Source organism: Solanum lycopersicum, chromosome 1, assembly GCF_036512215.1.
Source record: "Solanum lycopersicum chromosome 1, SLM_r2.1".
NCBI classification, from domain to species: Eukaryota; Viridiplantae; Streptophyta; class Magnoliopsida; order Solanales; family Solanaceae; genus Solanum; species Solanum lycopersicum.
The window spans coordinates 8,705,182-8,722,356 of NC_090800.1; the positions used below are offsets into that span (position 1 = coordinate 8,705,182).

At 41.7% G+C, this 17,175-nt stretch overlaps 1 protein-coding gene across 1 annotated transcript; it reads right to left on the minus strand.

Moving 5' to 3' along the window:
- Positions 1 to 7,701: 7,701 nt before the first annotated feature.
- On the minus strand, positions 7,702 to 14,003 carry LOC138340537 (uncharacterized). Its single transcript, XM_069292294.1, has 2 exons — positions 13,910 to 14,003; positions 7,702 to 13,459 (listed from the first exon to the last, which is right to left on the minus strand). Exons 1-2 carry the CDS (start codon positions 14,001 to 14,003, stop codon positions 8,853 to 8,855), a joined length of 4,701 nt encoding a protein of 1,566 aa, XP_069148395.1. The 3' UTR covers positions 7,702 to 8,852.
- Positions 14,004 to 17,175: the final 3,172 nt, after the last annotated feature.

Below are 17,175 nucleotides of genomic sequence, written 5' to 3' on the forward strand. Positions count from 1 at the left end.
AAAAATTACATCGGAGTATATGTTCTAATATAAAGATTCAAACTCATTGATATTCCAATAAAATGTAGAAAGTGACATATTAACTACATGTCCAAACAAAAAAATTACTAAGAAAATATATTTTGACATTTGACATATTGATTAATAATGTACTATCCCTCATTTATTAGATTATAGATGTTAAATTTGTTAAGTTTCATTTCAATCGTCATCTCAAAACGATATTTATAATTAATATATAAGTAAAAAAAATAAAGTGATAATATTACGTTTGAAAATAAAGAGAGCTATAGAATTAATTAAAAAAAGTAATCCTTTAATATTTATTTTAAAGACCACGCGAAGCGTGGCCAAATTCCCTAGTTAGGAATAAAGAAGAAACAATTAAAAGTGTCAGCCAAACAAACAAGGTAAGTACTCATATTAGAAAAAGAAAGAACAACCACAGTTCAGTTTTTTAAGATAAACGTGAACAAATCCCTACAAATAACTATAAAAAGCAGATTCTAGACAAAAAAATTAAAGATACAAGTGAAAATCAAAACTCAATAACATCTTTCTTACTAGCTAGGAATGACAATACAAGCAAAAATCGAACACAAAATAAGATCTCATAGATGAACATATTAAAAGTGTGAGTACTTATGACCAATTCTCTGTGGATTCACCAAGTATAATGGAGACGAGCGAGTTGTTTACGTCTGATGAATTAGGATTTTTGTTTATGAGATGAACGAAAGTAACAAGTATAAGAGATTTTTCTTTTGGATTTTAGTGAGTTTATTTATGGGTAAATCAGATGGGTTAAATTGGTTATGTGCAGGTTTTGAAATTTGGGTTAAAAAATTTGTCAACTCGGATTGTGGTGTAGGATTGTGCCAGTGTACATAATGTGTGTTTGGTTAGTGGAAGGGGAAAACGTGCACTGGTTATTGGAAGGCAAGAGCTCTGATGGACGAAAAGTATGATGGAGGGCATTGACAAATCATTTTAAAAAATTTGAGGGAATATTTGTCCTTTTATTAAATTTTAAAAATTGGAATTTAATTCCAAACAAAGCACAAAAACAATGTTATGTCTTCCCATCGACATAACCCTTAGTTGACAAAGCTTTTCAATACCTGTGGTGCTGCGTGATAAACAAGAAATAACACTATTTTTGTAAACAAATTTATAAAGGAGGAAGAACCAATTGACATGGACGTTAAAGATTTACATGCTGGCAACACACTAGAAAAACTAATAGCATCAAGATATACAATGAAATTCTAGCACTAACATTAGCAAACCCCACAAATAAAATAGGCATCAATAAGGGATGTGATTAATGTATTAGAATCGTGATGAATCTTCTAAATGCAAACGATAATAGGTAGCTTGTTGCTCAACGCATGCCGCGTTAGTGAAGTTTGGAAAAGAGTTGCATCTCAAAGGACATACTCTAGTAGTCTACCCTAATACAAGCATTATTAGCTAAAACGTCCTGCATGAGAAATGACCACACCCCAAAAGATGTAATTTGGACATTCACCCTAATTCAAGCATTACTATGAGAGATTATTGATACGCTCAAACTTACTTCTCAAATGAGAAGTAAAGCGGTCGCGTCAAGTAAATAACCCAACTAGTGAGGTTGGGATCGTTCCCACGAGGAAAATAGTCTAGACTTAACTCCAACTTGTATTTACTATTATTTGGTTGATGACTTTCTTAAAAAGTAAAAGCATAAAAGGGGGGTTTTGTACTTTCTAATAAAATAAAAATAACTAACGAACTTGACAGAGACACTTAACAGCTTTTAATGTTGAGTTTTAATCAAGTAATCAAAGTAACTAGGGTTTACGTGTTCCCCACAGGTTCATAATTTGATAATTCTAGCTATAACAATTCTTTCCTAGTATCTTGCATGCAAAGTGATAAGTTATGTATTTCTAAATCCTTGGTCCGGCATCTAGAAAATCTCACTCCGCACCTTGGTCCGGCTATGTATGTTGCTTTCCTAACCCTTATCCTTACCTCATATTAAGCATCATATTCGATATTTGACTCAGTTATTACCTCGTACCAATCAATACTAGCCTATTAGACAGTATACACTAAATCTATGTTAATAATTCTTTTCCTATTATCTACCTCCTTGGTCCGGCAAGTAGCATTAAGGCAAGTTCTAACGTTGATCATCCGTTAAAAAGATTTCTAAGCGAAAGAATTATTAATACATGCAAGACACTATTCTAGAATTGTTATTTTAGCTAGGGTTTATCTCATTATTTGCCTATGGTTCCCACAACCCTAGTTATAGAGTTTAGTTCCTCATATCCATAAACACAATATTCAAATATATTAAATAAGAAGTCATGTACTTACTTTGATGAGAAAGAATAAAGTCTGAAAATTTGCTTGATTAATCAACAAGAGTTACTTGTAAGAATCTCCAACAATCAAAAGCTTAGAAAAACAAAGTCTAATAATATGATGTTTAATCTCCAAGAGTCTAACCTCAAAAACGAGGTTTTTCAAACTATTTATAAAAAATAAAAACCTAATTAAACAAGGATTCTAATTACTGGAAATCTGCCAAAACGCGGCTGGGTCGACGGACCACGCGACGGAACGTCGTGGTCATGACGGACCATCGTGGGCTCCGTCGCCCCATACTTGGGTGCAATTCTTCTACTGCTTTCTTCATTTCCCTCGACGGCAAGTGTGACGGACCGTCACAGGCACGACGGTCCGTCGAGGGTCTTCGTTACAAAATACTTCAACTTTTGAAATTTGGGTACTGGGATCACTTCTTTGATCTTCACGACGAACCTGCAGGACGGACCGTCATATCCATGACGGACCGTCACAAGCTTCGTAATCCCACACTTGGTCAGACTTCCCCATCTTCCTTCAGCAGCTTCTCTACGCTGCCACCTACGGACCGTCACAAGCACGACGGACCAACATAAGCTCCGTAGGTGGTTTCTTCTGCATTTTTCGCTCAAAATCTCCGCATTCAGCTTTAGACAGATTTCCTGCAAAACAAAGAAAAACTTATATCAAAATTAGCACAAAAAGGGCTTTCGGACACACTAAACTTAAGGAAAAAGTATTAATTATACCGTGAAATTACGGTATATCAACACCCTCAACTTAAATTCGTTGTTTGTCCTCAAGCGACGCACTATGACTCACTACACAATCTTTGTACAATAGTATTCATGTTTTATCCTATGCAATCATTTGGCTATCAATCCCGACTAATCCCATCAAATCTATGCATGCTATCACTATTAGGCTTGACTTTTGTGGGATTCGAACATGACACAGACTCACCATGCACTAACGCCTATCCTCTTCAATTGCTCACCAAGGTGCTAACAATTCCGGTATTGTAACTAGTGTCCTCGCTTTCGAACAAAATCCTCATTTTTCACACAATGATTTCAGTTTGAGTATAAGGATTACATTTCAACACTCGCTCTCAGAACAAAGTCACACTCATTCATACCTATTGCCATAAGCTTGCCCTTATTTTCACTGCCTTAAGTTCGCTATACAACCCTTAGGATCACGATAGGACTTTTTTAGCTTGTAACGTAGGCTCAGAGTCATGTAGGGTATATTTAGGTATACTTTAGTGACTTTTTGCCCTCCTTGACATGTCGGCTAAACCTTCTGCTCTATATCAATTTATCTCGCCCAGTTTCTCCTATTCTTTCACCTTGCTGTTTCCCTTCTTTCTTCATTTGTGTAAGTGACTCTTTTCTTTTCTTGTTTGTAATTCTTGAATTTTTTTTTCAACAAGTTCTTGAGTCACTTTACTTTTGTTCTTTCTTTCTCTTTGTTCTTTCAACCCCACTTTCCAGAGCATTCCTCAAAACAGCCACCCTCAACTCATGGCTTTGCCATGAGTTAAGGTACACAATACCCAAAATCGGGTCAGGGCCATAACGAAGGTAGTTTATACATTAGCCACCCTCAACTTATGCTTTTGGCATAAGCTGAGGTGCACATGTCCAAGGAGGGACCAGGGCCAACATATTGTTCCCAGAAAAGATCAGTTGGGGTGAAAAAGAAAGGTCTAATTTTAAGCTCAAATTATTTGGATCAACAAAGGATAACTTTTATTTGGTTTCTTTTATTTAGGCTAGAAATGGGCTATATTGAATAAGGGCCTATGATCCTTTCCTAATTGTATGTTACAGCTTACTTTTAGCAGGACTAACCAGGCAAGTTCTAGCTCAGTATCAGTAGTGGACTATTCAACTTTCCTCACACTCACTTGACATCTCATCACTATACCAGATTATCAGACACCTAGTTCGACTTGAAGGTTTAGGGTAGTGCAATGGTGTGACTCTATTTCATGTTTAGATCCACACAATTGTCAGTTACTACGCCTTTTCATGCAACCTTTTCCAGTTTTATCGGGATATCATTTCAGCCATCATGCTTCAGAGTTAAACTATGTACAAAAGATATAACGTGCCGGTTCAACAGAAAAAGTAATCAGTCTTTTGGGGAAAAAGAACACAGGCAAGAAAATCCCAAAAGAGGATAGTGAGTTGGGCTACTCAGACTTCACCCTAACACTCACTTTCCATTTACCCTACTCCCAACAAAAAAGCATGCAATTGTCCCCAATGCATAAAAAAATCTAAAGATTAGAGGGGTAGGTGAAGCAAACCTGTGGCGCATAGCGCCGTCGATCAACAAGCTGGTGGGTCTGGTTTCCCAGAACCCACATCCTCTGCAATCTGGACACCCTCAGTGATGTCCTCAGCAACAACTGCACCCTCAGTAGTGCCTCCTGCTGTCTCTACAGTGCGGGAGCTAGACGCCCCAGCCGCTATCTGTGATGCTCTGATCTGGTGTGCCTCCGCCTCAGCAAGTGAGGCCCTCCTCGCGGCCTCCATCTCTCGGCGCTCCTTCTTTCTTGCTCGCACCTCATCCTTTGATCGACCCCTCCGCCTCTTGGCGCTCTCTCTCGGGGAAGATGGGGGAATGTCTAGAGTAGAAAATAGAGCCGCCAATACAGTATCCTCAGCAGGCTCGACAGACTCTGACACTCTTGTCGCTAGGATCGTGTCGATGTCTGCACGAAGACTGGCGACTGCAGCCTGGAGAGTCGACACATCTACCGGAGGGGCTGGTCGAGCTAATACTCTCAATTCAAAGGCATCGAGGCGCTGGTTAACCTCAGAAATCTTCCGCTGCGTCTGCCTCTCCATACGCGCCTCAGACTCAGCAATAGACTTCTGCATCCACGGCTGGATATGATGCAGAAGAGTGGTCATTTGTGCCTCCAGTTTTTGGACTCGGGCAAGCGGGGCCGGTGTCGGTAGAGGGGTGTGCTGCTACCCGGGATAGACTCGACCGGGGTAGTGTCCGTGGATGCCTGTGTAGCTGTACGAGCCTGGGCCACCGTATCCGCAAGGTCATCAGATAGTGGTGGCAGCTCTGGACAGGGCCCTCGACGTGGGGCCAACTCATTGGCCTCGTCTCTGATGAGACCGACGTCAACGGTACCCGGCGGGGTCCTCAACTGATCTATGTGCCATATGGGCACACCTGCAGACCTGCAAAGGGCAAAGATCATGCACGGAAAGGGGTAGGTGGTGGTGACCTTAAATGCCCTCTCGTGCATGACTGCCTGGAGAAGCCATGCATAGTCCACCTCGAAGCCAGCTATCATCGCCGCCATCAGCACTGCTCGATCCCAAGTGACTATGTTATCAGCAGCTGTGGGGGAAAGGCAGTGACGCACGAGCAGCCACAAGAACTTGGCGACGAACGTGAGGTTGGCCTTCTTGATGGCCCCCTTCGGCTCGGTGACCCAATCTGCACCCTCTCCGTCGACTGATAAGTGTAGGGCCATCCACCGCTTGGTGGTCTCCCTCAGTGCTGGCTCTCGCAGGAACTGTCCATCCTTCACTACCTGCCAACGGTAGTCAAACTCGGCAGTGATGGGCGTCCGAGTAGCATCTGCACTCTCGCCGTATAGGAACCGGCGAATGGCGGGCAGGGAAATGTCAACCTGCACGCCCCGGACTAGAACCTGCTCCAATGGGGCCTGTTTCGCGGGAGCAACCCGCCTGTCGATCTGTGATTGGAGAGTCGCTACGTAGGACGCGTAGAACTCTCGGACCATCTCCTCACTGTATCGTCCCAAGGGACGGGCTGTCCACTCTAGGCGATGCCGGGTGAATATGTTGTGGATCTCCGGTATCGAGGGGAGACTCCCTGTAAGTACCCGCCGCTCCAGGGTGAGTGTTCGAGTCATTACTCCTTTATCGGTCAAGAACTTTGCGTCAGAGTAAACCTGAAACTGGCCTTCAACGCACCACCGGTTTGGCTGGTCAGAGGCTGGGGTGGGGACCGGGGCTGGTGCGCCGGATGTGGAGTCTGAACTGTCAGCCTCATCAGACGAGGCCGACGCTGCAGCAGTGGCAGGTGCGGGAACCTCAGCAGATCCTGAAGCTTCCTCGGACCAGGATGCTCCCAAGGAGCCAGACGCTCCTTCCTCGTTTGTGGCCGACCCAGAGGGTGTGCCGGTCAGTGTGCGCTCCTCATCAGACTGGGAGGCAGTGACTACGCCGGACGCCACCGTCTTGGGTGTGGCTCTGGGGGCACGTGTAGCACGGGAAGGAGTGGAGGTGCCTGGGGGCATGTATTCAGGGTCCCGCTCATCATCAGACCTGATGATCAAGCGTGCAGACGGGGCGACAGACTTAGATCGCCCGCGTGCATAAGTGCGGTCTTGCTTGGGTGCCATAGTCGATAGTACCTGTAAAGGGGCAATGTTAGTATGAGTAGTGGCAATCAAATCAGGCAAGATCATATGACATGAAACTTTAAAAAAAATGTGTTAGTAATATTGAAACTGTACCACACGACGGGACCTATGACGACTCGTCGTGACTATGACGGACCGTCATGAGGTCCGTCGTGTTATACTTGGTATATGTATATATAAGGAACCCTGAAGGAGGGGTCGCTGACCATCATGACGGTTAAGCAGGACGGACCGTCGTGGGTATGACGGTCCGTCGTAAGGGTCCGTCGTTGGACACTTGGAAAATGATGCGAGAACCTCAGAAGAGGGTTCTCTGACTATCATGACGGTCGTGCAGGACGGACCGTCGTGGGTGTGACGGTCCGTCGTAAGTGTCCGTCGTTGGACACTTGGAAAATTTTTGGAGGCCCTTATCATTGGGGTCTCTGACTATCATGACGGTCGTGCAGGACGGACAGTCGTGGGTATGACGGTCCGTCGTAAGTGGCCGTCGTTGGACACTTGGAAAATTTTTGGAGGCCCTTATCATAGGGGTCTCTGACCATCATGACGGTCGTGCAGGACGGATCATCGTGGGTGTGACGGTCCGTCATAAGTGTCCGTCGTTGGACACTTGGAAAATTTTTGGAGACCCTTATCATTGGGGTCTCTGACTATCATGATGGTCGTGCAGGACGGACAGTCGTGGGTATGACGGTCCGTCGTAAGTGTCCGTCGTTGGACACTTGGAAAATTTTTGGAGACCCTTTTCAAAAGGGTCTCTGACAATCAGGACGACCGTGCAGGATGGACCGTCGTGAGGACAACGGTCCATCACAGGCGTCATTGGGGAGGGTGCTAGGGCTTATGCGATGGACCCTACGACGGTCCGTCGTGAATACGACGGACCGTCATCGGGGTCTCATTCTGAATATCTGAGACAGAACTGTAGGTACCCTAAGCAACCCCAATGAACACATATGGTCGTGTAGTGTTGTGGACCTCTATGTGTCTATCCCAACTACCTAGGAAACTATTAATGTGAAATCACCTATGTATGAGGTTATTATCATGGCAAATTCAAACATTTAGAGCCTAGGTCTAGACATAATCATATCAAGGTAACAAGAGACGACTAGAAACGAAATAATAACTAATAAACAAAAATACAAGAGAAATGAGTATAAATTTAGAGACACATACCTTGGAAATGGAGAAAACACAAGTGGGGAATGATTCAGGTGGCAAGGTAGATACCAAAAACAGCAGCACCGACAAGTAACTGATAGTAATAAGGTTGGGGAGATTGTGGAAGTGGGGGAAGTGTGGAAGTGGAAAAGAGAGGGGAGATTAGAGGGAGTGGAAGTAATGGGGTGGAATATGGAGGGATGGGAGTATAAACGGTTAAATTTTGAAAAGGGGTCCAGCCGGGTCGGGTCGGGTTAATTTCATTAATCGCGCGACGGTACCCCGACGACGGTCCGTCGCACATGCGACGCCCCGTAGTGGTGTCCGTCGTGTGTGACCTAGTTTCAAATAATGACAGAAATACGTACCTGGTGTGACGGTGCATACGACGGTCCGTTTCACACGCGACGGTCCGTCGTTGTATCCGTCAGTGGGTACTGCGGAGTAGTTTTCTGCAAAATTTCCTAGTGATGTGCCTGCAAATTTAAAACCCATTTATAGAAAAATGCTACCATTATTAAAAAGACGACAAGTATTGGGTTACCTCCCAACAAGCGCCAGATTTAACGTCGCGGCACGACTGGGGCCACTTGATTACTCAGACTTCATCAAGATGGTATGCTTCGATCACTTCATTCGCCGATTCAACATGCCATAGATAGATTTTTATGCGCTGTCCATTCACCTTGAACCGCACACCCTCCTTGGTTTCCAACTCGACTGCTCCATGAGGGAATAGTTGGGTAACCGTGTAAGGACCAGTCCATTTGGACTTGAGTTTGCCTGGAAACAAGCGCAATCTGGAATTGAATAGAAGCACTAAATCCCCGACCATAAACTCTCGTTTTTCAATTCTGTTGTCATGATACTTCTTCATCTTTTCTTTATATAGGGCTGAGCTTTAATAGGCTTTTAAGCGAAATTCATCAAGTTCATTCAACCCATTTAACCGTTGCTCTGCAGCTTCGCTCCAATCCAATTTCAACTTCTTCATAGCCCACATGGCTTTATGCTCTAACTCAACCGGAAGATGACAAGCTTTCCCATATACAAGTTGGTATGGAGACATACCTATGGGAGTCTTATAAGCTGTCCGGTAGGCCCAAAGAGCATCATCAAGCCTCCTTGACCAATCTGTTCTACTAGCATTCACTGTTTTGGACAATATCTGTTTGATCTCCCGATTCGATACCTCAACTTGCCCACTAGTTTGAGGGTGGTAAGGCGTGGCCACATTATGGCGAACACCATATTTCTCCAAAAACCCCTTGAACAATCTGTTGCAGAAGTGGGAACCCCCATCACTAATAATGGCCCTTGGAGTGCCAAAACGGGAGAATATATTCTTTTTCAAGAATGCAGTGACACTCTTCCCTTCATTGTTTGCGAGAGCTATGGCTTCGACCCATTTAGATACATAATCAACTGCTACAAGAATGTACTTCATCCCATGAGAACTCACGAAAGGGCCCATAAAGTCAATACCCCACACATCAAATAACTCAATCACAAGAATGGGGTTTAGAGGGAGCTCTTGCTTTCTTGAAATACCACCATCTCGTTGATATTTGTCACATGATTTAGCAAACCCATGAGCATCTTGATGAAGAGTTGGCCAATAGTAGCCACATTGCAATATCTTGTGAGCGGTTCGGATACCACTGTGATGTCCGCCAACAGGTGAAGAATGGCATGCCTTCAATACACTCAACATTTCACATTCGGGCACACAACGCCGAATAAGCCCGTCGGCACAACTCCTATACAAGTATGGTTCATCCCAAAAGAACTTCTTCACATCGTACATGAACTTTTTCCTTTGATGAAAGGACAAGTCTGATGGAACAATATCACTAGCCAGATAGTTCGCAAAATCTGTGAACCATGGAATCAAGTCTTGTGAAGCAGCCAATACATGTTCATCGGGGAAAGTATCATCAATGTCAGTCTTATCCCCTAACTCTCTCATAGCTTCATCCTCTAAACGGGATAAATGATCAGCAACTTGATTTTCAGTCCCTTTTCTATCCAACACTTCAAAGTCAAATTCTTGCAGCAGTAATACCCAACGAATCAGCCTTGGTTTCGCATCCTTTTTCGCCATCAAATACCTCAGTGCTGAATGGTCAGTATGCACTATGAATCTAGTACCTAGCAAATAGGAGCGAAATTTCTCAAAAGCAAAGACTACTGCGAGGAGTTCTTGCTCAGTCACTGTGTAGTTCTTCTGGGCTTCATTTAGGGCTTTACTAGCATAGTAAATTGGGTGAAGGATTTTGTTTCTTTTCTGTCCCAATACTACACCAAGAGCCACCCCACTAGCATCGCACATTACCTCAAATGGACTGTTCCAATCCGGAGAAATAATGATAGGTGCAGACACTAACTTCTCTTTTAGCTCACTGAATGCTTTAAGACAGGACTCATCAAAACAAAATTTACATTCTTTCTCCAGTAATTTGCACAATGGGTGTGCAATCTTTGAGAAGTCTTTGATGAATCTCCGATAAAAACCTGCATGCCCAAGAAAGCTTCTCACACCTTTCACAGAGATCGGCGGGGGAAGTCTCTCTATTACCTCAACTTTAGCTCGATCAACCTCTATACCCTTTTCTGAAATGCGATGACCCAACACAATACCATCTTTCACCATGAAATGACACTTTTCCCAGTTTAGTACTAGATTGCAGTCTTCACATCTCTTAAGAACCTCAGATAAATTGTTCAAGCATCGCTCAAATGAATCACCAACCACAGAAAAATCATCCATAAAAACCTCTATAGTATCCTCCACCATATCAGAAAATATTGACATCATACATCTCTGAAAGGTTGCGGGTGCATTGCACAACCCAAACGGCATTCTTCTGAACGCAAAAGTTCCATATGGACAAGTGAAAGTTGTTTTCTCTTGATCTTCTGGTGCGATAGAAATCTGATTATACCCCGAATACCCATCAAGAAAACAATACCACCCTTTTCCGGCAAGTCTATCCAACATCTGATCCATGAAGGGCATAGGAAAATGGTCTTTTTCAGTCCATGAGTTCAGTTTACGGTAATCCATGCACACCCTCCATCTAGTAACCGGTCTCATCGAAACAAGTTCATTCTTTTCGTTGGGGACCACAGTCATTCCCCCTTTTTTAGGTACACATTGAACCGGGCATACCCAACTACTATCGGCGATTGGATAGATTACTCCAGCATCCAACCACTTGATAATTTCCTTCTTCACAACCTCTTGCATAGGAGGATTCAAGCGTCTCTGGTGCTCAATACTCGTCTTATGATCAGGCATGAGTTGGATTTTATGAGAGCAAATACCAGGAGGGATCCCAATAATGTCCGCAATGGTCCACCCAATAGCTCTTTTGAACCTTTTTAGTACCTTCACTAAACTCTGAACCTGTTGTTCATCTAGGTCTGATGCAATGATTACCGGCAAAGTGTCACCATTTCCTAAGAATTCATACCTAAGATGAGGTGGGAGAGCTTTTAATTCAATTTTTGGAGCTTCCTCTATAGATGGTTTAGCGGGTGGGGACTCGCGATTCTTCATATCAAGCTCAAATTTCTTCGGTTTAAATCGAACATCACCTCGGTCAAGAGGCGCTACTAATGACTCATAATCTTCAATGCAATCGCTATCAAAGTTCATTATCACTGCCGCTAATGCTTCGACACCTAGACGTTCTTCTATTTGTGTCTCAAAGGTCTCACCCATGTTGTAGGATATAGCAGATGCCGATTGGAGCTCACCACTCTGCTTCATGGACCTACAAATATTAAAGGTCACTTCCTCACTGTTCAACCGAAATTTCATCTGCCCCTTTTCCATGTCTACTAAGGCTCTTCCCGTAGCTAGGAATGGCCTCCCAAGGATAATAGGCACTTCAAAATCAACTTCACAATCAAGAATAACAAAATCGACTGGAAAGATGAATGACTCCACTTTTACTAGCACATCGTGGAGTATTCCTATAGGTCGTTTTACTGTTCGATCAGCCATCAGTAGCCGCATCGCCGTGGATTTTGGGTCACCCAAACCCAGCTTCTTGTAAATCGAGAGGGGCATGAGATTTATGCTTGCCCCCAGATCACATAATGCTTTCGCAAAATGTAACAGCCCGATTGTACAAGGAATAGTAAATGCGCCCGGATCTTCTTTCTTTTGGACCAGAGATCTTGTAGCAATAGCACTACAATGCTGCATCCTATCATCATCCTCAAAAGTGACCGATCTTTTCTTTGTAACCAGATCTTTCATAAATTTGGCGTAACCGGGCATTTGTTCCAAAGCTTCTACCAAAGGGACATTGATAGAGAGTTGCTTCAACATTGTTATAAAACGCCGGTATTTACCATCCCCGGTCTTTTTCACTAATCTCTGAGGAAATGGGGGTGGTGGCCTAGGCATAGGATTTAACTTTTTAGGCACTTCAGCATCTTTTGCAGTGTTATCCTCTAATTCAGCATCAACTTCTACCACTTTATCAGATTCTGTTGTCACCTTATTCTCATCAGATGGCATAGGTGGATCAATGGTTTGCTTGCCACCGCGAGTAATAATTGCCATACAATGTCCATCATTTTTTTGATTTTGGACAGTGTTGCTAGGAAGAGTGCCCGGTTGCCGTGTGTTCACAGTTGCAGATAGTTGGGCCAATTGTAGCTCAAGTTGCTTAATTGATATTGCATGGGTATCAACTTTTTGCCCAATACCCGCTAGATCATTCCTCAACTCTTTATTTTGCTCATCAGTAGCATAGAACCTCCTCATCATTTTGTGCAACATATACTCAACTCGCGCCATACTATCTCCACCATCCCTAGGAGTAACTTCACGATTTTGAGGAGGAACATAGGGTCCACTCCTGTCGTTTCTATTACCATAGTTACTCCTGTTGAAGTTGTTGTCGCGGTTGTAGTTACCATCTCGGACATAATGACCCTCACGATTGTAGTTACCATAGTTCCGACCTTGGTTCCCTTGACCTTGGCGCCAATTATCCTGGTTTGAGCCTTGGGCGCTTGGTCGGAAACCCGCCATTTGTTCATTGACTGCATAGGAATCCTCCTCATAATAACATTCACCGTTAGGGGGTGGTGGTTTAGCCAAGTAATTGACTACATTTATCTTCTCTGCACCCCCAGTGACATGTTTTAGTACCAACCCAAGCTCAGTTCTCATCTGAGCCATTTCCTCACGAATGTCATCTGTGGCTGGGTTGTGAGTGGACTGCACTGCGAAGGTGTTTCTCCCTGTATCGGACTTCCTAGTACTCCAAGCTTTGTTGTTACGGGAGATTTTCTCTAATTTCTTAGCAATCTCAGCATAAGGGCATTCTCCATAAGATCCACCTGCTATAGTGTCCAACACCGCTTTATTGTTATCATCTTGTCCCCTATAGAAGTATTCCTTTAGTGACTCATCATCAATACGGTGATTTGGGACACTTCTCAAGAATGAGGTGAATCTATCCCATGAACTACTAACTGACTCTCCTGGTAGTGCCACAAAGTTATTCACCCTGTCTTTGTGGTTTAATTTCTTGGAGACCGGATAGTAGCGTGCTAAGAAGACATCCCGTAATTGGTTCCAGGTGAAAATAGAGTTGTATGGGAGCTCAGTAAACCACATAGCAGCCTCTCCCGTCAGTGAGAGAGGAAACACTCTGAGACCTATTACATCTAGATCCAAATCAGGCCTCCCCACACAACTCTTACACACTGCCCTTACCTTAGCTATATGGGCATGTGGATCCTGAGAAGGTAGCCCTGAAAACAAACCTCTGGTAGTGAGCATTTGCATCAGACTACTAGTTACCACAAAAGTGTGGCCTGTAGGTAGAGGAGGCAAAACCAGTGGCCCGTCCGAATCTGCTATGTTATCATAGCCTCTGTAGTTTGCTTGGGGCCGTGGAGCGGGATTCTGTCCCCTCTGTTGATGTTCACCCGGAGCATCGGGTAACATCTGACAATGAACATCAGCTGGAGCTGGGATGTTCTGGTTTGGATCCCCATCATTGATTCCGAAGTTACGATTCATGTTTCGCAGTGTACGTTCTAGCTCGTAATCATAGGGGAACAACGGTTCTCTTCCTCTCCGTGTATTTGGCATACAAGGAGGATAATTCTGAAAAGGAATCAAAAGTAATAAAACAAAATAAAATCCAGAAAATATCAACTAAACTATAGTAAGAAGTTAAAGTTAATCTAAAAGCTAAATTCCCCGGCAGCGGCGCCAAAATTTGATACGCTCAAACTTACTTCTCAAATGAGAAGTAAAACGGTCGCGTCAAGTAAATAACCCAACTAGTGAGGTTGGGATCGTTCCCACGAGGAAAATAGTCTAGACTTAACTCCAACTTGTATTTACTATTGTTTGGTTGATGACTTTCTTAAAAAGTAAAAGCATAAAAGGGGGGTTTTGTACTTCCTAATAAAATAAAAATAACTAACGAACTTGACAGAGACACTTAACAGCTTTTAATGTTGAGTTTTAATCAAGTAATCAAAGTAACTAGGGTTTACGTCCCCACAGGTTCATAACTTGATAATTCTAGCTATAACAATTCTTTCCTAGTATCTTGCATGCAAAGTGATAAGTTATGTATTTCTAAATCTTTGGTCCGGCATCTAGAAAATCTCACTCCGCACCTTGGTCCGGCTACGTGTGTTGCTTTCCTAACCCTTATCCTTACCTTATATTAAGCATCATATTCGATATTTGACTCAGTTATTACCTCGTACCAATCAATACTAGACTATTAGATAGTATACACTAAATCTATGTTAATAATTCTTTTCTTATTATCTACCTCCTTGGTCCGGCAAGTAGCATTAAGGCGAGTTCTAACGTTGATCATCCGTTAAAAAGATTTCTAACCGAAAGAATTATTAATACATGCAAGACACTATTCTAGAATTGTTATTTTAGCTAGGGTTTATCTCATTATTTGCCTATGGTTCCCACAACCCTAGTTATAGAGTTTAGTTCCTCATATCCATAAACACAATATTCAAATATATTAAATAAGAAGTCATGTACTTACTTTGATGAGAAAGAATAAAGTTTGAAAATTTGCTTGATTAATCAACAAGAGTTACTTGTAAGAATCTCCAACAATCAAAAGCTTAGAAAAACAAAGTCTAATAATATGATGTTTAATCTCCAAGAGTCTAACCTCAAAAATGAGGTTTTTCGAACTATTTATAAAAAATAAAAACCTAATTAAACAAGGATTCTAATTACTGGAAATCTGCCAAAACGCGGTTGGGTCGACGGACCAAGCGACGGAACGTCGTGGTCATGACGGACCGTCGTGGGCTCCGTCGCCCCATACTTGGGTGCAATTCTTCTGTTGCTTTCTTCATTCCCCTCGACGGCAAGTGTGACGGACTGTCACATGCACGACGGTCCGTCGAGGGTCTTCGTTACAAAATACTTCAACTTTTGGAATTTGGGTACTGGGATCACTTCTCTGATCTTCGCGACGAACCTGCAGGACGGACCGTCATATCCATGACGGACCGTCACAAGCTTCGTAATCCCACACTTGGTCAGACTTCCCCATCTTCCTTCAGCAGCTTCTCTACGCTGCCACCTACGGACCGTCACAAGCACGACGGACTGTCATAAGCTCCGTAGGTGGTTTCTTCTGCATTTTTCGCTCAAAATCTCCGCATTCAGCTTTAGACAGATTTCCTGCAAAACAAAGAAAAACTTATAGCAAAATTAGCACAAAAAGGGCTTTCGGACACACTAAACTTAAGGAAAAAGTATTAATTATACCGTGAAACCACGGTATATCAATTATGTCTAAAACAAGGAAAATGGAAAAATAAAAACATCCTGCACTAGCAAAGTTCAAGAAGGGTCACGCCTCAAAAAATGTGATATGAACAGTTTGCCCTAATGTAAGCATTAATAATTAAACCTTTCAGCATAAACACTAGTATTTTAAAACCTACACTTTATTTTATAACAAAACATACAAAACCACTTTTGAGACTAAAAACCTACACATTATTTTAAAACTAACATACAGAACCAAACAAATCTTTCACACGTACAATAGAAAATGCAAGTTTTGTATTCTAGTTTTGACTGGTTAAGTTAACATCTTAAAACATAATAAAGTCTAGTAAAATAACAACCAAATCCTCAAAATGAATGTTTTCCATTAACATCCACATATGATATATGTATACCACTAACATCTTCTTCTATTTCTTGTTTTCAGAGGCAACATTGGGAAAACCATAAGGTGACACCATAGTCATCCTGCAAAAACATAAATAACTTTTCAGTTTATAAACAAGTTACTAGAATTAGTAATGTAAATATTAATTATATTGTTACTCTTTGACCTTCGTAATGTGAAGAAATGGAATATATAAGTATATAGTAGCAATATATTAATTAAGAATTTGAGGATTCTCAATAGTTTGATTAGTTGGTTATTTTTATTTTCCACCTAATTGATAAGGCTTATTCGAGAATTGACAATCCATCCTGAAATGTTCAACAAGGTAGAAGGATAATATAAATATGTATGAAAGTCGTAGAGAAATGATTTAAAAATAATAATTAATGTTGTATGGAATTTTCAATTTGACATATATTAGAAAGAACACTCAAAGTCTAAAAGCTAATTAATGAAAAGACCGTCATAATAGACTAGAGGAAAGGATCGTTTTCTAGCTCTTTACAAAAAGTTCTTTGCAAATTTATTTATAAATTTTATATTCTTTTTACGAGAAATCTTTATTTTTACACCTAAAATATATATTTTTATTATTTTTTATATAAAAGGAAACTGAAAAGGACAGATAATTTTCTATTAATCAAATTATTAAAAAACAATTGGAAAAAAAACTATAAAAGGACAAGAAATTTCATTTTCTCACTACTTCTAGAGAGAATACTAAAATACACATTTTTAGTACAAACTTGATGGTGAAGATATATGATTTTTAGGTTTAATATGACAAAGTCAATTACTAATTTGGTTTATAATTAGGAATATAATTTAACAAAGACTCTCTTCAAAGAACAACATAACTTCTTGCAATTCATTTGTTGAACTTAAATATTAATTGAGAACAAAAGCTAATAATTCACCTTCTTGATTTTCTAAAATGAAGTTTATAACTTAAAAGATTAATTTGGCGTACTTACATAAAACAAAATTGATATTTGAAAAAATAAATAAAAG